The 22,810-nt window shown below is 37.3% G+C and overlaps 4 protein-coding genes, 1 long non-coding RNA gene, 1 other non-coding gene and 1 pseudogene across 6 annotated transcripts; 3 read left to right on the forward strand and 4 right to left on the reverse strand.

The window, feature by feature from the left end:
• Positions 1 to 92: 92 nt before the first annotated feature.
• Positions 93 to 2,621, reverse strand: LOC104721352 (uncharacterized). The gene is made up of 5 exons (XM_010439316.3): positions 2,276 to 2,621; positions 1,731 to 1,966; positions 1,379 to 1,637; positions 484 to 819; positions 93 to 397 (listed from the first exon to the last, which is right to left on the reverse strand). Exons 1-5 carry the CDS (start codon positions 2,303 to 2,305, stop codon positions 224 to 226), a joined length of 1,035 nt encoding a protein of 344 aa, XP_010437618.2. The 5' UTR covers positions 2,306 to 2,621; the 3' UTR covers positions 93 to 223.
• Positions 2,622 to 3,022: 401 nt separating this feature from the next.
• LOC104721353 (uncharacterized) lies at positions 3,023 to 3,767 on the reverse strand. Its single transcript, XM_010439318.3, has one exon. The coding sequence runs from the start codon at positions 3,681 to 3,683 to the stop codon at positions 3,297 to 3,299; it is 387 nt and encodes a 128-aa protein (XP_010437620.1). The 5' UTR covers positions 3,684 to 3,767; the 3' UTR covers positions 3,023 to 3,296.
• A 4,225-nt stretch (positions 3,768 to 7,992) lies between these two features.
• LOC147933577 (uncharacterized) lies at positions 7,993 to 8,922 on the reverse strand (annotated as a pseudogene).
• A 4,862-nt stretch (positions 8,923 to 13,784) lies between these two features.
• TRNAR-CCU (transfer RNA arginine (anticodon CCU)) lies at positions 13,785 to 13,857 on the forward strand. The gene has a single exon. It is a non-coding gene; the product is annotated as a tRNA-Arg (tRNA).
• On the forward strand, positions 13,835 to 15,430 carry LOC104721355 (uncharacterized). The gene is made up of 6 exons (XM_010439320.3): positions 13,835 to 14,103; positions 14,349 to 14,415; positions 14,510 to 14,632; positions 14,857 to 14,940; positions 15,041 to 15,127; positions 15,210 to 15,430. The coding sequence occupies exons 1-6, from the start codon at positions 14,033 to 14,035 to the stop codon at positions 15,294 to 15,296; spliced, it is 519 nt and encodes a 172-aa protein (XP_010437622.1). The 5' UTR covers positions 13,835 to 14,032; the 3' UTR covers positions 15,297 to 15,430.
• LOC104721354 (ethylene-responsive transcription factor ERF109) lies at positions 15,370 to 16,558 on the reverse strand. Its single transcript, XM_010439319.3, has one exon. The coding sequence runs from the start codon at positions 16,420 to 16,422 to the stop codon at positions 15,595 to 15,597; it is 828 nt and encodes a 275-aa protein (XP_010437621.1). The 5' UTR covers positions 16,423 to 16,558; the 3' UTR covers positions 15,370 to 15,594.
• Positions 16,559 to 22,302: 5,744 nt separating this feature from the next.
• Positions 22,303 to 22,748, forward strand: LOC109127738 (uncharacterized). Its single transcript, XR_002034372.2, has 2 exons — positions 22,303 to 22,523; positions 22,617 to 22,748. It is a non-coding gene; the product is annotated as an uncharacterized LOC109127738 (long non-coding RNA).
• The last annotated feature ends 62 nt before the right edge of the window (positions 22,749 to 22,810 follow it).

Genomic DNA, 22,810 nt, shown 5'->3' on the forward strand with positions numbered 1-22,810 from the left:
TTCGACGGGTATACTTGGTTTGCTCAGAATTAATTTCGGTTCTAACCGGTTTTTGGTAGTTGAGGTTAACAAAATATCTAAAAATCTCGCTCTGCGGTCAATTTCTTTTTATCAATTACCAAATCATATAGCAAGAACAAGAAGATTGGTAAAAAAAGAGAAAGAGAAACAACAAAATTTCCTACAAGGTTTTGTTTTGATATATATATACAAAACTTAAAAATCATTTGCGGTGTTCTTGGAGTAAGAAATTTTCGAAACTGGTTCCTTTGAGTGTGGTTTGGATCTCTTCCCAGTTCTGTACATGTTTTGACAATGTACCTCCATGAATCTTCACTTGCCGGCTCTTTAACTTACGTTTTGGGACCTTTAGAAACTCCTGTACATCGTCTAGTCTCTGCATCATTCTCAACACATATAAGATAATTTTACGAAACCAATGACTGTAACTAAGTTCAATAAGAAAAAGATGTAATATATCACCGTGAGGTTCTTGACAACATCTTCGTAGTAGACGAGGATATGTCGAGTGGTGTTAAAGTAAGCCAATGCTTTTGAAGTCATATCTTGAATCTGCTTCAGCTCTGTTATCAAAAGTGTTGTGTTGATCATTGGCTTGTAACCCGCCAATATCTCAGCTTCTTTGGCCGAATGGGTGTGAGACTTGTGAGTCCCGTTTAACAGCTTAGCATCTCTGTCGTAAGAGTTTGCGAGTACTGATATCATTCGGCGCAGTAGGTTTTTCCTGAATAGGAAAATTGCAGAGACGCCTCGGGTTTTGAAGTATTCTACTATTTCTTCATGATGTTTCATTAGACCCTGCAATGTTTACAATGCAAAACCCATCATAAGATATAGTAATTTAGATGTTTACTCGTTCACTTACTACTACATGGATCCTTCAGTTCCCTCCAACATCAAATCACATACTCATTCAACCTAACTTTTACTCAGTCCCAAAGTTTAACATCAACAGGGCCACAAAGAAGCTCCCTAAAACAAAACATGTCTCTTTCACGAATGACATATCCTCAGAGTCTCCCTAATAGGTGAAGAGCACTGAGAGAAGGAAAGAGGTCATTCAAAACTACAACCTTATCTTTTCTTTAAGACCAGTCCCTGCAGCATGTTTCTCAACTTTACAACTATACTGCAAAAGCAAACATATATCTTTTTCAAATTTAAACATTGTAGCTTTTATTTTAAACCAGATTATATCACTTTAAACTCACAAGTAGTTAGTTATAAGCAACAGTGACCAGTAGACAAAGATGGAATCTAGCAATCTCTTTGTGCAAGCACTCAAGCAGAGTCGAAAACATACGAGTAAGAAAGACTAGAGATGTGTCACAATGTCCGGGAATATCAGTGACTTTACCTGATTAAGCATCCATTTGAAGCCAACAGCGGAAGTGCACTCATTCTTAGAGGCACTACTCAACCAGTCTAGATTATAGACTTTGTCAAGAGTCTCAAAAATGGTGGAAACATTAGCCCTCCTATCTTTCACAGAAAATATCTCTCCATTGGAGCTTATATTAGTATGATTGTTAAGTAAAGTCTCAAACCAGCCACTACCAGATCTCTGCATCGAGAGAATTGCAAAGTACCTAACCGGGTGGCAAGAACATTCATCCCTATAAAAAATTCAAAACCCCACAAAGCACTAATCAATGTAACCGTAGACCCAAAAATCATAAAGTCTAGAACTTTTTGATCTATCATTTTACCTGTTATATGTCTTTGGTTTAGGATAATGCACAAAAGGAATGTCCCACGGTTCAATGTTAGGCTCAGGACAAGGTCTCTCAAACACTTCAACGTTCAAGAAACCATAGTTTGGGCTGACTCCTATTTGTTTAAGACAAATGGAGCAAATGTACACAGCACAGACCATTACAAAGAGGAGAACGACCATTCTCAAAACAAGTGAGGACTTTTTAGGAAGCTTCAAGACAAAACTATCCTGCAAAAGACAATACATTTATATACGTCCTCGTGTTAACAAGCTTGCTTGTTTGTTTGTTTAAGTCAAATGGGTACACCCAAAGATTTGTCTGTATAAATTATAAAATCAAGAAAATCTCAGACACTTTTATATTATAATGCCGGAAAGAATCAATTTTTATAGATTTAGAGTAAAGGAATAATGAAATTACACAAAAACTAGGAGCTAAAACTACAGAAGATAACTCCTAATCAGATCAGAGCACTCACGAGCAGATTAAAACAGGACAAGCGTTAAATAACCAACGACACACACAAAAAAAGGTACCTTGGGGAGGAAAGAAGGGTCCTCGGCCATGGCTGCCTCGATTGAGAAATAGATATAGATTAGAGAGAGATGAAAAGATCAGAAGAAAGACATTGAATTTTTTCAGACACTCTGATAGAAAGAAAAAGAAACAATTTTTATGCCCAAAAAAAGGAACAAACTTTTGATAAGAGAAGCTCAAAGACCGTTAGCTTTGGATTTGGGTAGCTCTTTAGAATTTACGGATCTCGGATTTATTATTATTAAACATTTAAAATGCGCCATTGGAATTTAAATGTTGCTAATGATGATGATGATACTGAAACAGAATTTGCAGAAAAAGCGTAAACACCGAGACGAACAGGTCGAGTTCCAAAACGACGTCGTTCCCTGACATGTACCCGTGCTTCACCACTATGGGACTCTTTTCAAATTTTTATGATTTTAAAATCCTCTAATCAAATTATTTGTTTTTCTTTTCTTAATACGAGTTTAATTAGTGTGACACATGCCCTTTTCATCAGTTTGACTTGTGCCTTTTGTTCGATTTTTTTTTTTGCTATTAGTCGATCTCAATGCTTAAATGGATTATGGATGTTGTAAAAAATGACATTTGGTCAAATAAATCTGAATTCCTTGTTACACGTCTTCAACTAAAATTGCCATAAACAGAAAGAAAACAAATTAAGTGTTGAGAGTACTCTGACTCTGAGTTGTTGTAGAAAGGTTGCTTTTGTTAATTCTCATTAAGTATGGGGCGATGAGAAGTTGGAAAATAAACTCGATATTTATGTCGTCATCAATTTCCACTTAAAAGAAAAGCACCAAAACACACATATAGAAGAAACTCTTCAACCGCAAACAATTTTTACATCGGCGAGGAACAGTGAAGAAGTGAAAAATAAAACAGAGAAACACACATTAAAGAGTAAATTAGCTCTACGAAGAGAAGAAGCTAAAAAAAACATTAACACAACGATTTAAAAAGAAAAGAGAAAAAAAAAAATAACAAAAGAACCGTTGGTTGAAGAATGGCTTCTAATTAATGGTGATAAAACGAAGTTTTCTTGTGATCTTTCTTGGATCTCACGAATCCTAATCCTAATCTTTCTCTCCACCAACCACTCGACCCTTTTGATTTTCTTCTCGGCGAATCACCATCCTCTTCACTGAGTTCTTCCCTCAGAGTTGACATTCTCTTCGTCGTGTTTACTTCTTCTTTTAGCGGCAAGATCATGCCATCGAAGAAGATTTCATCTGCTGTCGTCATGGAGAAGTTCTCAACTCCGAACTCAAAATCATCTGACGATGCTGGTGCCTCCTTGTACTTTATCATATCGTGCTTAGTAGCTGCGAAACCGCTAGAAAATGAGATCCTCGGCTCTGCGTATGAACCGTACTGATGTTGCTTCATGTTCGAACACTCCATCTCTATCTCTCTATCTCTCTCTCTCTTTTGTATTCTACTGTATGTATTTGTTGTAGTCTCTATAGGGAAAATGTATCTATTTATATGATACATTTTAGGAGTCACAACTTCTTATTTTATACCAATACGAATAGATATATAAATTTATTATTGTGTTTGATAGTCTCACACACACACAAAGAGACATAACTGTTGTCTCTTTGAGTTAAGAGATCTAAGGTTAGATTATTAATTTATTTAAGTTATCTTCAATATAACTTATAAACTCATTTTAGGGATCAACAGCGGGGAAAAGTTAAAAAAGCTTGGTCTCTTGATACACAAGAAGAGCCATTTATATTAAGATAAAAAAAACAATACTACATTACTACTTCTTTTTAATTGTTAGAGAAGATAAAACCCTAAATTAACGCAAAGCGATGTTTTAAGCACATGAACGTTTTAAGTTTTATGCACATGCACTTCCAAAATAGTCTCATGCAATTTCTGAGAAATTTCCCTAACATAGTTGTTTTATGCTTTTAATAGAAACGGGGATAAAAATAGTAATAATTGTTGGCTTTCCAAAGTCTCCAAAGGTTTTACAAGATTTGTTTAGTTCATAACTAAAACAAAAGAACAAATATAACATAAAACTGGAGGCTGAGTGTGATTAATAAATAGTTAATTCTCATAGTTATACACACATCTTAAAAGACCCATGCATGTGACAATGATAGCTGTAATTGCAAAATGTAATTACTCATTTGAGTTCCCACGCAACTAGGTTTCCGACAAACCGTAACCAGTAATTATACACACACGTTGCTCTTCTTCTTACTCCACACCAACCAAGAAACCTCATTTTTACAGACAAAACGGATATAAATAACTCTATACTATTTCTTATTGCATGTAGTATCTGATCTCTAGTACTACTATATATTGTCTCGAACCCTTGCCAATTTTTTTGATAAATTTGTTAGCATAAATGCATAATATTTACCTAACCTAAGTGTATATCTATCTCTTTTATCTCTTACATGGATAATGGGAGAAAACAAAAGAATATATTAATTTGTACGTGACGTAGTCTGCTTATGTATATATATTATATATGAAATTAGGGTGTATCTCCTATAAATGGTCTCCCATATAGTGAACAAGCGTTGTCTCTTGCAGTTTACAAAATATGAGAAAGTTTTGTCTTCTTGTGAATGATTAATGCATCAGCAGCATTATTAAAACGTAACAAAAACAAAGGCTCGACGTACAAGGATGGATCTTGGATTCACTTGTTATTGTGTGACATACTATTTAAAATAAATAAACAACAATAAAGAACAAGGTTCGGTGAACTTCGTGCTGCTTTCCACTTCCACTCCATTTCGTACACTCAAACCAACTTCGTTACTCGTTAGTCAATGTCGGTGTTGTCTTCTAACGAAGCAATCGTGATGATTCCAGTTTTAGGTTAGGATATGGCTGGATGGGCAAAAACTATTGAGAAATATCCAGTTCGATGATTTGTAGTTTTCTGTACAGGACGTTACATCCATCCTTTTTATAGAGTACTTGGAAAACATTAATAACTAAAATGAGAAACTCAAAGGTGGCGTGTACGTGCTGGATGTTCGTTTCGATGAGATGTTATAATAAGGTTCGAATAATATGTTGCTCTGGTATTTGACAAGTGACAACAGTCAATAAACTGGACAATAAGAAAACTAGGAAATGTATATCAGAATTAATAATACAAAAGAAATATGTGAATAATACCGAATGTATTTGCTATATTAGCATATTAGTATTATACTATTTTGTAACACTCTCATTTACAACGAGGCACTTTTACGAAGCTAATGAAAACATTGTATCTTATATCTTTCTACTGATATCCAACCTCGTAACTTTTTTTTTTTTTTTTTGTCATCTGGTTTTCATTCAAATAAGAAAGGATTACAAAGAATAACTTTGTAGTGTGATCAAAAGTTACTAAGGGAAAGTGATTACACAGAATCAACTTATCCCTCCAAAAAATATGCTCTAAACACTTTAGCCAAAAAGGAGATAGAAACCAAAAATTAAAAAGAAGGAGAAAGTCTCTCATGTTCAAAGAGTTCATGTAACCAAGCTGGATATCCAGTGGCTATATAAGATTGCAATAAGGCATAATCTGGAACACTTTGAGCAATGAGAGAAGTTCCTCTGTTTTCAGATGGTTTCTCTAGTTGTACTCTCCAGTCTTGTATTGAAATTAGTTGCAGCAACATTTCTGCTTGTTGATGAGCAAAAGAAGGCCATGCTTTGGGTCTTAAGATCACCCCAACAAGCGCAGCTGATTCAAAAGCAAAGATTACTTTCGTAACCTTGTGACTTATCATGCTTTGAACAGTCCAAAGAAAGCGTTGCAAATCTGCTTCATCTTTAACCAAGAAACTCGTTTGAGCTTTTCTGCTATGAATAAGCACCCGGCCAAACTCATCTCTCAGAACCCAAGATGCACCTAATATCTTGTTCTTTTGAACTCTAGAGATGCCAATGTTACACTTTAACCAACCTGGCGGAGGTGGTTTCCAATGTGAAGTTTGGTTACGATCCTCAGCTTCTTCCACCTCATCGCTAGCAAGGTCAACCTGTTGAGATGTACTCCACTGCTCCGCATCCTCTCTAATTTTTAAAACTGTATCAACAGGATCAAACATTTTTGCTTCAAAGAAGAAAGAATTCCTATTCTTCCAGAGCCGCCAGAGAATCCAAGGGAAGAGCCTTCTGGTTTCAATGGGAATATTTGGGTTCTTTGACGAGGTAAACAGATAATGGAAATTTGAATGCACTAATAACTCATCAAAACCATCTGGAGGATAGGGATAACCTGTTAAACCCCACACTTGCCTTACTAGCGTACATGTGAATAGGACGTGATTGATTGATTCTCCTTCATTGCCACAAATTTGACATCTGGAATCCAGCTTAATTCTTTTTTTTGATATCAAGTCCGATACAGGCAGAGCATCACTAACTGCTCTCCACAGGAACGCTTTGATCTTGGGGACTGTTTGAAGGGACCAAACCTTGTTCTTAATGCCATTGAGGGAGGGTTGCGTCTCTGCTTCCTGAAGAAGAACCAGATTTTTCAAAGTACTAGCAAGCCAATATCCAGATTTGACAGTGTAATCCCCACTCTTCGTGTGTTCCCAGCACCAGAAATCCTCTTTGCTAATCACCGGTTTCTGAATTTTGATACAACAAATATCATTGGGAAAAAATAGAGAATCCAAGATTTCATTGTTCCAAGATCTTGACTGTTGATTGATCAGCTCAGAAACTCTCAACGTCCAATCAAAAAAGATATTTTTCCGGTAAGGTGCTCTCCAAACGTGGTCAAAAATCCATGGATCCATCCATACTCTGACCGAAGAACCATTGCCAATTTTCTTCTTCAAACCTTTGACAAGGAGATCTCTGCCATGAAGGATACTGCGCCAGCCAAAGGAAGGTCTAACTCCAATTCCTGCTTCCAAAAATTCTGTATCGTTGCAGTAACGACTCTTAATCAACTTAGCAAAAAGACAGTTAGGTTCTTGCAGGATTCTCCAGGTCTGTTTTGCAAGAAGGGCTTGATTAAAGTCTTCCAGATCCTTGAAACCAAGACCTTCATTCTCTTTGGATAAACACATTTTTTCCCAGCTCACCCAGTAGATTTTCCTTCTATGCTCCACTGCATTCCACCAAAAATCTGACATAGCACTAGTGAGATTGGAGATAGTGGTCTTCGGCAATATCTATTACAAAAGTTGAAGTCTATATCTATTACAAAAAGAAGTGTTTAGGGCAATAACAAAAACTCTCGTGTGTTTATCTTTGGAAAAGAAAAGAAAAAAACAAATAAAGAAACAAGAGAGAGTTTCGTTAAGCTTCTGTTTCGTGTTGTTTATCATCTTAACCGATTAGGCCGTTATTTGGTAGGCTATGTCATTATGGAATTATTAGGTCCATTAAAATTCATTCGGCCCATTGGTTCGTGTTGATAGGGTTAGTCTGAAGGGACTAATTACTAAACTATTTTTTGGTTGGTCAGACTCGTTGACGGTTTGACTACTTTTGACTGATAACAAGAAAACAAAACAGAGGAACAAGAAAGTAAAAAATCGGTGATATCCTTCCAACTCCAATACATGGGCAGACAGCGCATGTTTCTCAATAATTTTGTTATTACTATTTATTGACATGAAAGGAATGTGCACTTGACATATAAAAGAAAAGTTACATGGATCTTAACTAGGAAGTAATTGATGTTTCAACAAGATGGTGTAGGGGCAACGCCTCACTAGATGGCTTTTTCCTTGTCAAAAGTATCGAGAAGCTGATATATGGTTGTAATGGCAAGCAAGATTCCGGTCCCTGAGCCAATGGCTCTGGTGATGTCGGCGAGAACAGTGAGTGCACCAATGCACATTCCTCCAAAGGCGGCTGCTGTTGGGATATAACGGTTGAGCTCCTTTTGCAGATTGGAGTCTCTGTGTCCAGGGATCACCATGTGTTGCTCCTTGAGCTGTTTAGCCACGTATCTAGCAGAGGATCCCGAGACTTGAGTCCACGTCACTGAGAGAAACGCGCAAGCAGAGAGCATGCAGACTATGTAGAAGATTGCGTGGAAGGGATGAGCTGCCATATCCGTCAAGATTATTGGAGTTGTGATCAAGTAAACAAGACCACCGACTGGTACGGACTCTCTCCACTGGCCCAGTAAGTTCACCAAGAAGTTGCCACTAAAGTTACGGTGAAGAAGCATAGAGATGAAGTAGATATTTGAGACGAGCGCAGATTGGAGAATGATAGGCATGTTGGAGGTGTAGAATAGCTTGATCGGGTAATTAGCTTGACCACCACCACGGCGATCCTTTGACCTAACTATAGAAATTAGAACACAACTTGTTTATAAAGAATTGCTCTCTTTATTGATGTTTAGAAAATATCTCTCTCAAAACTAAACACTCTTAAGCTCTTAATGTTCTCACTTACAATTGTCACAACTCAACAATTGTATTTATAAAGTTAGCACACCTTTGCTAATCATATTCCCATTAGAACTTAGAATTAGATAACTCCTAATTCTTATTAAGTCTATCTCTTATCCTTAACCCAACTTGATAAGGATCTCTAAGACTTCAAGGAATGTTGAAGCTTATCCAACATTCACCCCCTTAAGCTTCAACTTGGTCTTGGACATGTCTTCAACTCCTATCAAGCTCCTCATTTCGCAAAACTTGATCTTTGCTAATGCCTTCATCAAGATGTCCGCTTCTTAATCTTCTCCTGGTACATGCTTCACATCAACAAGCTCTCTCTCCACACATTCTCGTATAAAATGGTACCGCTTGTGTATGTGTTTGGTTCGACCATGAAATACAGGATTCTTGCAGAGCTGTATTGCTGACTCATTGTCGATCCAAATGGTGATCTGCTCTGTTTCCTTTCCAGTGATCTAGCTCAAAGTGTCCTGTAATCAAATAGCTTGTTTAGTTGCCTCCGTTGCTGCCATGTACTCTGCTTCGCAGGACGAAAGAGAAACTGTCCCCTGTTTTTGTGAACACCAACTAATTGGTGTAGCTCCAAAACAGAACATGTGACCCATGGTGCTTCTCCTATCGTCCGGATCAATGTTGTGACTGTTATCACTGAAACCATGAATCTTCTTTGATCCTCCTCGACCATATTTCAAACCATAAGACACGGTTCCACTAAGATAGCGAAGTATATTCTTCATTATAACACCATGCGAGTGTCAAGGACTCTGTATATACCGACTAGTGACACCAACCGAGAAAGCTAAGTCTGTTCGAGTGTGTAGTAAGTATCTTAAGCATCCCACATTCCTTCTGTAGCTCGTAGGATCTATCTCTTCTTTCTTTTCAGCCTTTGACACGGTAAATCCAAACTCCATAGGGATCTTTGTTGAATTACATCTTTCTAAGCCAACTTCTCTTAAAATCCTTCTTGCATAAGCTTCCTGCTTGATTTCGATTCCATCCTCTCCTTGATGAACTTCGATGCCCAGATAATAAGTGAGCTTTCCAAGGTCAGACATCTCAAACTTAGATGACATTCCCATCTTGAAATCTTTTATGGCTTTGAGAGTATTTCCTGTTACAAAAAGATCATCAACATAAACTGCAACTATTAGAAGTGATTCTCCATCTTGTTTTCGATAAACAGAGGTCTCCTTCGAACACTTCTTAAACATCATTGATTTTAAAATCTGATCCAACTTTGTGTTCCATGCTCTTGGAGCTTGTTTCAAACCATACAATGTCTTTGTAAGTTTGTAAACCTTGTGTTCCTTCCCTTTGATTTCAAATCCTTCAGGCTGTTCTACATAAACATCTTCCTTTAGTTTTCCATGTAGAAACGCTGTCTTCACATCTAAATGATGAATCTCCCACCCATGTGAAGCAGCTAAGGCAATTAGTAACCTTATCGTTTCAAGTCGCGCAACCGGTGCAAAAACCTCATCAAAATCTATGCCTGATTCTTGCACATATCCTTTTGCTACAAGCCTTGTCTTGTATTTATTGATTGTGCCATATGCATTTTTCTTGATTTTGAATATCCATTTGAGACCAATCACTTTTGTCTCCATCGGTTTGTCAACTAAAAACCAGGTGTTGTTCTTGTGAATGGATTCGATTTCTTCCTTGCAAGCTTGTATCCACTCTTTTAATCCTTTTGTTTCTCTGAAATTTCTCGGTTCTTCATCAAGAGATAGTAGCAGCTTCTCACATTCTTTCTCAGCTTGAAGAACATAATCATTAAGATATCTTGGCCTAACACTTTGACGATTTGAATGTCGAAGAGCTGGTTGAACAGCTTGACCTGCATTATTCACTCCTTCTCCGTCGTTATGTGCTCCATGATTACCCATGTTATCATCAATCCCCTGTTCTTGATCATCTTCGACATCATCCTCATGATCATTGTTCTCACCATTTTCATCTTGATTGTTGACTATTACAGGTCCATCTCCTGCATCAATAACTTCTCCCCACCTCATGTGGAACATACCTGGATTTCCACTCGATCTGTTTGTTGTTTCATTCCAGTTCCAGCTTGTATTTTTGTCAAACACTACGTCACGGATCACTACAACTATCCTCGTCGATGGATTGTACAATCTATAGGCTTTGGATCCTTGCTCGATTCCTAGATGTACTAGAGATTGTGATCTATCATCCAACTTCTTTAAGTTTGTAGCCTCAATTTTTGAGTAGGCTCGACAACCAAACACCCTTAGATGCTCTAGGTTTGGTTTCTTCTCTCTCAAGCTCTCGTAGGGAGTTTTGTTCTCAAGAGCTCTCGTTGGTACCCTCTTAATTATGTATGTGGAGTGTCTAACTGCTTCCCCCCACAAATAATTAGGTACCTTCATTGCCTTCAGAGTGCTCCTTGTCATCTCCATTAGAGTATGATTCCTTCTTTCCACAACTCCATTTTGTTGTGATGTATATGGTGTTGTTAGGTGCCTCTTAATTCCAATAGCCTCACAAAAATCATGAAACTCCTTGGAGGTAAACTCTCCTCCTCTATCAGTTCTGAGTATCATGATTTGCTTCCCTAGATCTTTCTCCACTAGATTTTTAAACGCTTTGAACATGCTAAAAGCATCACTCTTCCTTGATGAAGATTGACCACATATATCTTGAAAAATCATCAACTATAACAAAAACATATCTGTTATGAGCGATGATTGGTGGTGTAATCGGACCACAAAGATCAGCATTTAAGAGTTCTAGTGGCTTGGAAGCTCGAAACATGGTTTTCTGCGGAAAACTTTGACGAGCCTGTTTTCCCACTAAACATGATTCACATATACGATTCTCATCACTGATATTAGGCAACCTTTGAACCATATCTTGTTGTGACATAGTTTTAATTGTTTTAAAACTTATATGTCCTAGTCGTGCATGCCACTTCCATGTCTGATCTTCAAGTCTTGAGCTTAGGCACATAGGCTTACCAATTTTCAGATTTATTTTGTAAAGCCTGTTCTGTGTTCGATTGACTCTTACTAGCAATCTCCCACTTGGATCATGAACCGTCATGTAGTCTTGTCTCATCCTCACATCACAGCCAATTTCCGTAGCCTGTCCTAAACTTAGGATGTTGCTCTTGAGGCTAGGAATGAAATAGATGTTTGTGACCATCCTTTGTTCACCTGTTTTGCCTTGAAACAGAATTGAACATTTTCCTTCTATCTTGACATAAGAGCCATCTCCAAACTTCACCTTGCCTTTTATTTTCTCATTTAGTTCTGAAAAATAAGACTTGTTTCCAGTCATGTGGTTGCTTGCTCCATTGTCTAAGTACCAAAGTCCTTCTTCCCCTGTTTTGTTTTCGTAAACCTTTGGTATTAGTTTTTCTTCATTCAAGAACACCACCTCGTGCATGTAGAGTGCTGATTCAGCATCGTCTTCCTCTACTTTATGTGATTCTTGTGTTCTTTGAACTCTCTCGGGACAATTAGAGGCATAGTGGCCAGCCTTATCACACCGAAAACAGATAATCTTTGAGACGTCCTTCTTCTCCTTATTTTGTGTTTGATTCGGCGATCGATCTTGTGGGTTAAAACGTCCTCTACCACGTCCTCTGCCTCCATGTCCTCTGTTTCTGCGTCCTCCGCCTGTTGAGCTCCAAAGTCTTGTTGATAAGAGTTAGCATATAGCAGCTTTTCCTGTGTGTCTCCATTGCTATCTTCACCGAGGATTCTTTCTTCATAAGCTTTCAATCTTCCAACAATATCTTGATAACCTGTAGTATTTAGATCCAACACTTGCTCGAGAGACGCTATGATTTGGATGAACTTGTGTCTTGGTAAACTGTTGAGATATTTTTTCACCAGCTTGGATTCCTCAATAGTTTGTCCAAGTGCAGCAGATTTAGATGCAATCTCCGATAACTTTCCCGCAAAGTTATCTACTGTGTCCGATTCTGTCATCCTCAACTTCTCAAAGTCGGACATCAATGTTTGAAGCCTCGCTTCCTTCACGCGATCTGCTCCCATATTCCTTGATTTAATTGCTTCCCAAATTCCTTTGGAAGAGTCATGTTCGCCTACTTGCAAGACAAGACTTTCTGGAATAGCTTGAAACAGTAAACCCATGGCAAGCAGATTCTTCTTTGTATCTTCTGATCCTGGTTCAATTGTGTCCCAGACCTTGTAAATCCTTAACAAGATCTTCATCTTCATTGACCACACCGTGTAGTTTGAATCGTTTAGCATAGGACATTGAATCGATGGTGGTGACAAATCCTTCAGTCGAGCTGTGCTGTCGTCTCCCATGACTTGGTTTCAACGACTATATGTTCGTATAATCTTCGTGATGATTTAAGAACTTTTAGGAAGACCAAAACCGTTGCGAGAAAGTTTGTAACGTTTGGAAGGCTTTGCCTGAAGAAAGCTTGTGGGATGCTGCTGGACTTGGTTATCAGGTTATGGAAAAGCGAGACCACAACGCCTTCGAACTCTGGGCTAGAGGAGCGTGTGATGATGACGGGGCTACACGCTTTCCAGATAATGCTTTCGCAGAGGTTGGTCGTTATGAAAAGGGAGATCGCTGAGCCGAGACCGTATCCCTTTTGGAGAAGCTCGTCGAGGCAGATAACGATGATTACGGCGAAGACAAGCTGGAGGACGATGAGTACTGCGTTTCCGACGCCGAGCTACGCAACAGGACCGTACATTCGAGAAAGAACATATACCATGGCTTGAACATATACCTCTGGCACAAACCCCAATAATGGTTTCACTACACGAAATACACTTCCCATTCTTTCTCTCTCTAGATTGCTTTGGTAAGTAAAAATATGTATAACTTGTGTTCATGGTGCAGCCTTCTTCTACTCTGTTTCGTGTTTACGTTTAGCCGCTCATCGAACAACTTGGGCCCCAAGATGGGGGGCACGAAATCAAGGGAGTAGGCCCATTAAGATCGATACCGGCCCAATATTTGAGTTCTTTTTTAAAATCAAATTTAAGGGTTTAGGTTTCAGATAAGCAATGGCTCTAGTTCTGTGAATAAATTTTACTATATATTAGTTATCTGAGAATCGATAACGTAAAGAGCGCCTGTAGCTCAGTGGATAGAGCGTCTGTTTCCTAAGCAGAAAGTCGAAGGTTCGACCCCTTCCTGGCGCGTATGATTTTTTTTTTTTTTTGATTGGTTTTTTTCTTAAATCTAATGAAGATGTTCTAGAAGGAGGAGGTTCTAATATTTGAATAGTCTTTCTTCTGACTTCGCCGACTGAAATCATCTGTGTCTATCTCCGGCGAAGTAAAAACCCTAAATCTTTTATCGCCGCCGATTTAAGCTATGAAGATATTCCATCTTGACCGTGGAAACACTCTCTCTGTCTCCCTCTTCTCCGATGTCACCAACTCCAAGTACTCTCTCTCTCTCTCTCTCGATTTTGTTTATTCCATAACTCAGCAATTCTTGATTTGGTTATGAGAAGATAAAATTTGCGTTACTAGATTGTGTTTGTTTACTAGATTGAAACTTCTTAATCAGAGACTTATAAACAATTTGGGGGAAACTCTGTTTAGTTTAAAGCCTCTTCCTTTATCTTTCCCCAAGTTTTGATTTTGTGTGGGGTGAGATCTGAAATTTAAACATTTGAGTGTTTCAGGGAGCTATTGACTTCGATACTAGATGGAAGTTTGACGCTTGAAGTCTCATTTCTCAATGCATTACTTGTAAGTTTTTTTTTATTGTTGTTGTTGTAACCGTTTTCACATTCTAAACGACTTAGATTTCTTCAGCTTAACGAAGTGTATGTATCAACATCAGATTCCAGACATTTTTCCTCTATTGGCTGCTGCTCAGAAAGCACTTGTCTCCTATTCACGCGGTTCCTTATCAACCCGAACTCTTCATTCTGAGCTCGTTTACAATTACTCTGGATCTAAGCATGTAAGAACAATCTTTTCTTGTAAATGGCTCTAGTTCTGTTGTTCAAGCTTTTAGCCTAGGACAGGTTCTAGGTGTTGTGAGTTGGTTAGAGAACAGTTAGTTGGGTACTGAGACTTGAGAGTCTTTCATTAATCAAGTTTCTCTGGTTTGGTGAATTGTCATTAAGAATAGTAGTTTTCTCAGACTTCTCTAACGTTGTTGTTCGTTTCTTTCTTCAACTATAGATCACAGAATCATTGAAACGATGCGGGATTTCTGAAACTTCTACTTACATTCTAGCTGCCCGGTTCAATGCTTCTCCCGTTGAGGTCATAATCTCTTCAACCATCTAAGAACTGACTTTCCATGTCATCGCTTTTTTTTTAGTAATGTTTATCGACCATGACATGTTTTTGAGATCAAAACCAGATGGAAGAGGTAGCTAAATTGATCAACGGGAAGGAGATCGATTTGGAGGAATTGAAGACACATGCAAATCAAGCCAATATACTTAAGGTAAGGCTTTGATAACAGTTAAAAGACCTTTTAGTTAGCATCCTGTATCATAAGAATGGTCTCTCACATCAAATTCTTTCAGCATTACAAGATAACTAGCCAAGAACTCGGAGTTTCCTCTCTCGGAGATGCGATTGTTTGTCGGATCGCTGCACGCGACGCATTGTAAAAGAAGAGATGTCTCTTTCTTTCTTTCTTTTATCACCAATTATAGTTTTCTCCTTTATATACAAATTTGACTCTTTGTTTGTAATTTAACTCCTTTATTTACTCTCCTCAGATAAGTTTAACTCAGTTTTTTTTGTTGTTGTGAGATAAACATAGAATTGACTACAACACACAAAAATTGCGACTACTAATTACATGTCCTTTTCCCAACTATAGTCCAAAGAATCTACAAGGCATATAACAACAAACCAATGATTTTGTTTGGTTCACTTTGAACAAGCTAGCTAGTGGCACTCTTATCACTGGAACATATCCGCAATAGTGTTTCCTGAATCCGAAGAATCTCCATTCCCAAAATCCATCATCATCATCATATTCATCCATTCCTCCATATTACAATCCCCTCCTTCTCCTCCGCGCCATTGCTCTGCTTCAACAGAATCCGTGGCGCTCACGCTCGCACTCGCACTTACACTCGCGTTTGCTCCTATATCATCAGCAGCAACTGGAGATGAAACAGAAGAAGTGTAGTCCGCAAAGGGGAAGTTGAGTTTAGCCCTTGGCCCACGGAATCCAATGGCGGCTTTGTCATAAGCTCGAGCCGCATCCTCAGCGGTTTCGAAAGTGCCAAGCCAAACACGTGTGGCTCTCTTAGGATCCCTGATCTCAGCTGCAAATTTTCCCCAAGGTCTCTGCCTAACTCCTCTGAAACCATTCTTCTTGTTCTTCCTCTTCCTGATTTTCCCGCCGCCTTCCGATTTCTTTGCTGCCGCCGCCGCCGCCGCCGCGGAGCTCCCTTTTCTACTACCGCTAGTGATCTCTTCCTCTTGTTGAATCTTTTCAATCCTCTGATTTGGCGTGAAAAAGTAGTCGCAGCCGAGACATCCTTCGATCCTACACACTTGACAAGTGTCGGAATCAGAACGAGGCATTCCCGCGCTTATCACTGTGCTGTCCCCGGAAAAACCATGAAACGGCGTCGTATCGTTTTCCCCTGACATGACGTGCTGCAAAGCGGAGACTATAACTGAAAGCTCTTGCTCCGGTGACAGCTGTTCCTTTTGGTAATGGATCCGGGTTGAGGCTGGATCTCCGACGAATTCGGTTCTGTTGTTAGGATAATGCATACCCAAACTGTCGATTTCGATCTTAAATTTCGAATCTTCTTTTTATTATTTTTTTTGGGTTCTTGTGTGACTCTTGAGAGTGTTTTTTAGAAGCACCTGGAGAGATAGATGAACAGGTTTTGATTTTGGTGTGAGTTTGGGAGACTGAAAGTGGAAAGAAGCTCTATTTATACGATGGCTCCGTGTTTTTCAAAATATCTACGTGGCTTGCTCAGCTGGCACACTCTTCAGACACGGGGTCGTTTTATTATCTGGTCTTTTTTGGAAACACGTGCTTTATTTCCTCGAATATTTTTTGATGTCGACAACGACATCTTTTGTTTTTTTTTTGTTCCGTGTTTAGATGATAATCACATTTCTTTAAACATACTAATAGTTTAGTATTTAATCATTTCATCATACATGACGCTTTTTCAAGAACTGCTTTTTTTTTGTGTGTGTGTGTTTGGTAGGAGTATTTATTTAATTAAAGATTGTGCTTATCAATTGTTCCTTTTTAACACACAGTTCACAATTATAATTTAAACATGTTTTTATGGGTTAAAAAGCATCTAGGTACGTACAAATTGATTGGCTTAGAATAAGTCACGTGCCTTTTTCTATCTTATGATTTCACATGTTATAACTTATTATTTGGGCAATGATGGCCTTCACAGTCATGAATAGAGATCAATTTGTCTTTCGAATTGATGACTAGATCCATCGTCTCGAAACTCAAAAGTATATCTTTTTACCTTTTTATACTCAAATCAGAAAATCAATTTTGAGAGTTATGCCAATAGACATGTGTAACATTACAATAACATTTTGATTCGAAGAAACTATGGTTTAATATTTTGTCCCTGTGATTAAATTGCAAACTGGTCACAGTGGTCAGAAACTTTTTTTAAGGATTATAATTAGATGAAAAAAAAAATGATGATTTCACAAAAATGATGATCATTCGTCATAGTCGTACTCTTCAATTCATATATGCTTCAATTATAAATTATGCAAACATTCAAAAAATAGTTGTTAATTTAACAACCCAAAACTGATTAAAACACTATTCAATGATGAGTATTGTATAAAGGATTATGGTCACTACTATTCAAACTTTACATATAATTTTTTCAGCAGTATTTTTGACACATAGAATAGGAAAAATCATATAGCAAAATAACCCTGTTAATCCGTACAATTATCAAAAAAAAAACATTAGTTATTAATTTTTAATGTACAAATGAAATCCAACATTTATTATAAGTCGTTTTCTCTCTCAAAACCCTAGATCTACAACGCTCCCGTTTTGATCCGTTTGCCTCTCTGCCGTCTGAGGTTTCGCCGGCGGTGTGAGAAGGCTCTGCTTTTCCTCTTTCTTTTATTTTCCTTTTTCTTCTCCGGTAGTGCTAGGAGTCGCTCCTCTGTTGTTCCTCTCCGGGAGACTGGTGGTGGTTTGAAGCTGCTCCGGGCGGCCTTCTTTGCAGATTCAGGGTGTCGGATCTGGGTTCGTGAGTTGCGCCCTCCTGCTTCTCTTATCCTTTTGCCGGAGAACCTAGCTGACCGGAGGCTAACGGTGGAGTCGAGCTTTCGAGTTTTATCAGTTGTTGGGAAGGATCCTGCGGGTGTCGGTGGCCGAGATTTGAGGTTATCCTCAAAGCTGGCGTTCATGTGAGACTCCTCAACTTCCTTGGTTTCAGTCCGGCCAAGATGTGAGACAACAAGGCAGATCCTATGATGGCCAATCCGAAAATACATCGTGAGGTGAAGTTATGCTAATATGTGTTCGAAACTCTTATCTTTAGGTGATTAGCATTCTGGTCGTTAAGTGATTGTTCGGAGAAGCATCGGTTCATGCGGGTCTTGTTTCGCATCTCTTGGCCGGGTTAGTCGGATGTATTGTCCGTTTTTGGCTTAAGATCGGAACAATGAAAGCCGGAGAAATCAAGTCTTTCTGATGATGCGCCTTTTGGTGTCGATGCTATTTGGGCAAGTCCTACACGCTGATCATGAGGTTCTAATAGGTTGGAATTGCTTTGATCCTTAGTATAGATTTTGGTCTTCTCTGTGTTAGTAGTTGTTTTTGTATCATAAGGTAAATTTAGGTGGTTCAAGAGATGATTTCACTCTGAGTTGTGGAGAGTTATCTATCTCATTGTGGTTAAAAAATGCAATGGTTTTTTGGTCAGGTAGCGTTGGATCCGATAATGTTTCAGAGTAATGCTAAATTGACCCATTGCATTTGGTCCAATTCTATAGAAGTGAATGTTATGTACTTTGAATTTGGATGTATTCTTTTGGATAATGAAAATTGAAGTTGAAAAAAAAAATCCAAAAGAGAGAATCAGTTAGAAATTCACCTTATATGAGACAAAATGAATTTTCTTGGTTATATTATTGATTTATATAAATAGGAGAAAAAAAAGATTGGAAAGAAATGGAATAAAAGGAGAAACTGAGGTATTACTTTAGTGAAGGTTAGATAAATGAAAGATAAGGTTTGACCGTTTCTTATATGATCTCACTGATCAGTTTCTCAGATATTTCAATGATCTAGAAGAAGTTTGAAGTGTCAGATAGTTTAATGATCATGGATATGCTTAGCTGGCTTCTGAATTCACTTAAAAAACTGTGTTGACACTCGTGGATATGCTTAGCTGGCTTCTGAATTCACTTAAAATTGTGTTGACACTTCTCCACGCTGACCCACCACGTCTTTGCTTTGAAGACTCTCTTCACGTGCCATACATAAGTCTTTGACTTTGTCCGTATCCGAATTACAAAACAGGACAGATATCTGACTCTATTTGATGGTAGCATAAAGACAAAGACTAATATATCCACTACGGCACTACCTTTTTTTTTTTTCTTTTTGAATCTTTATTTATAAATATATGTCTCGAAGAAACAAATTTAGATATCTATGTTCTTTTTAAAATCTATGGAAAATATATAGTAATTAACAAAAAAAATTTGTAGGGTACTTGCTTTAAAGCTTATAATACCTTCGTGTCTTTTACTAGAGATAGTATTTCTATTCTAGAAAATATGGGGGGTTTTTTATGAAAACAAATTTAAAATCTCAAGTTTTTACTTTACGTATCATTTTAAATATAACTGAACTACAATTTTTCTTTTTACTCGTAATAAGTAGTAATAAATATTTTTGGAAATTAAACAATATATATTATATGATACCCGAAAGTTAAAAGGGATCATAATTGTCTTCTCTGTTTAGCTTCGTGGCTGAGCCATGCTAATATAAAACGTTGACAAAAGTCAACAAATTATATACAAGTTTTAAAAACAAAGAGTCAACAAATTATTATTTATTCTAAACAGAAAAAGTCAACAAGTTATCCTTTTTGATAAAAAAATACGTATCTGTTTATGAATGTTCCTTTTTATTTTACAAAGCACAAACTTTTGACTTAAAATTACATTTTTTACAGTTAATAAAATAAATCTGTATAAAGCATGACCGCTATGGCTCGCGGCGGAAGTCAGTGGAGAGATTGGTGGGTTCGTTGTTCGTCTTGGAAGTCAGTTCTAGATCCTTTAGGCGGTTGCGGGGTCCGATCTAATAGTCTTTCTGGCTTGAGCATCCAGTGAACTTGAGATTGCCGCGTTTTCGATTTACTCCGGATTGGTAGGATTGGTCTTTGCTCTGAGTTTAACGAGGGTCCCCATCTATGGAAACGAAGGTTAGCTCTGAATGTGGTGTGTTACTAGGCACGGGACCATCACCGTAGAGCCTGCTGTCGGCGTTTGGAACTGCCGGGAGATCTATTCCGGGTCAGGTGAGTCAGTGAAGTTTGAACCGGAGTCGGATTTCGAAAGCTTCTGGTAATGGTTCACTTCACCGTTGCTGCCGCAAAGAAGTGTGTCTCGCTTTCGCCGGGATTACTGTTCCAAACGTTTGCTTTTTAGGTCATTCAACAGGAAAAGAGTTTGTTTCTGTTAATGGACCGACCTTTGTTTTTCTCATTTTGTAACTGCCCAACTTGTATGCTTTCAAGGCCTTACTCAATTTTATTGGAAAGGCCCATTAATATAATTTAGTTACAAAAAAAAAAAAAAATCTGTATAAAGCAATGTATTTATTACATGTATCAATGTATGTATGTGACTATGTGAGTAAGGGCGGCAGGCTACGATTCAAGTTTTAGAAAAAAAAATGGAACAAAGAAGTTAAAAAAGCTCACACCATAGGCGGCAGAGAGAGAGAGAGAGGCACAAGCACGTTGAGCACGTGCTGTAATGATAACAACACGTTTTAGTGCTGACCAAAAAAACGTTTTTATTCGCAATCTCGCCCGCGTCATAACTTTTTCACTTTATCTTTTCTGTTTTCCATTAACCGGTCAGATTCTTTGTATTAGTACTAATCACTGATTTTTTTAATTAGTAGCGATCAATCTTACTTTTAGTGTTTCTATTTCATTGTTTATGAACTACAGTATAATTCTTCAACTCTAACTTTGCTAATTAAAAAATATCTCAACAACTAAAAAACCGTCCAACTTTCACATTAGGTGTTGCTGTCGTGTCGATCGGCTAAATTTTATTATTTTAACTGGGTGGATAATTATCTGAAAATGGTATCATCAATTTGCATAGGGATTATTAGTAAAGCGTCTAATGTATCAATCTCTTTTTTTTTTTTTTTTGGGTAACAATGTTAAGTAATGTATATATCAATTTTACGATAGATTCAATCTAAAATTTGATGATAGTGTTTAAGATCGATTGTGCTTAATATTGTCATAATTGTAAAAGCAATAAACGAATGAATTCTTCTTATATATGCTATACTTTATACAATCTATAAAAACAAGTATATCCCAAAAAGTCTCAACGTAGCCTAGGCATAATAAAAATACACATGCTCTCTTAATATATTCTCTTATAGATACGAACTCTTATAGTATGATAGAAAGAAAAATTTGCCCAAAAAAAAAATACTTATATAATAGAAAAGAAAAAATATTTGGCACAACTAGCTTATTTATTATTTTATTTTCAAGAAGCTGTTGAGTCTCTGGATTATCTGAAGTTTGTATCAAGAAGTTGTTGAGTCTCTGGATTATCTGAAATTTGCATCAACCGGTTCAAGCTTTTCACTCTAATTTTGTTTCCTTGTTTTTTATTTTATTTTTACCAAGAAACCTAGAGCTAAGTACTCATTTGTAAAACCAAAACTTTTCATTTTATATGATATTTACTCACTTAGCAAAAAACTAGCTTATTTATTAGAACATACATACCGGTTTAAATTATCTTCATTTAATTAGCTTTTTAAAAGTCGTCCAATGTTTCAACTACTTATTGGTTTTAAACCAGCTTCTTTAGAGCCCCTAATGTTTCAACTCTCTAATCAGCTTTTCAGCAATCACACACACACACACAAAAACGCAAATCAGCAAATGAGTTATTCAGAGAGGATTAAATTCAAATTCAGGGCGGTAGTTTGGATTTGAAAGCGTTGGGTGACTTTCATTAAATTGTCCTCATGTTATATAGCATTATTCCATCAATTCAAATTTATATTGCAGTAATTGAATAAAATTTTGCCATTAAAAAACAACACAAAATATATAAAATGCGTGCTCTATGAAGATGATGATACTGACAACTGACACTTTTGGAACGATGCATACATGGTTATTTTTAGTTGAAAATAGTGAAATACTATGAACTACTGTATTGAATTAAAGAGGTTTTCAAGAAACGTCAAGAAAGGACCCACACAGCTGCAAGTATAAAAGGAAAAAGAAAAAACTTTGTATGGCCAAAAGTTCTCAAAATCATTAAAGATAAATAGTTAACGTCGACATTGTAAATTATGATCCAAATCTCTGAGTATTTAAATTAAAGCTAATCAACTTTAGGTTCGTTTGTAATATTTATTTACTATGATAGCGGAAGTTACTAGTCTCGGACTCGAAAGAGAGTAGCTGGCTCTGTTTATCTCAAATTAAGTCACAAAAGCTTTCAAGATTAATTCTTATCCTCTCTCACTTTTTTCTTCTTTGTTTCTTCTCACTTCTGGTGAAGCAAATTTCCAACCAATAAAATCAACAAGGGAGATCTCACGAGGATGATGAAGAAGGAACAGGAAGGTACATAATTTTATTTAGTTTCTCTCAAACAAGTCATATACTCATATTTAGTGAATGGTTCCTCTGTTTCTTTATCTTTATTCTCTGTGACAGAGGATTTTGTGTAAACCATCAAGATCCGACCTATATATCCATGGATGATCTCATCTTTGCTTCTTACTCCATCTGAAACACTCAAAGACTAATATCTATTGTTTAAGACTTAAACTGATTTCAGTTCCTGCAGTTATGTTTTCGCTTATTCTATCTATTTCTCATGTCTATCAGTTATAGCGGGTTTAATGTTT

Source organism: Camelina sativa, chromosome 11, assembly GCF_030686135.1.
Source record: "Camelina sativa cultivar CO46 ecotype springtype chromosome 11, ASM3068613v1".
Taxonomy (NCBI): domain Eukaryota; kingdom Viridiplantae; phylum Streptophyta; class Magnoliopsida; order Brassicales; family Brassicaceae; genus Camelina; species Camelina sativa.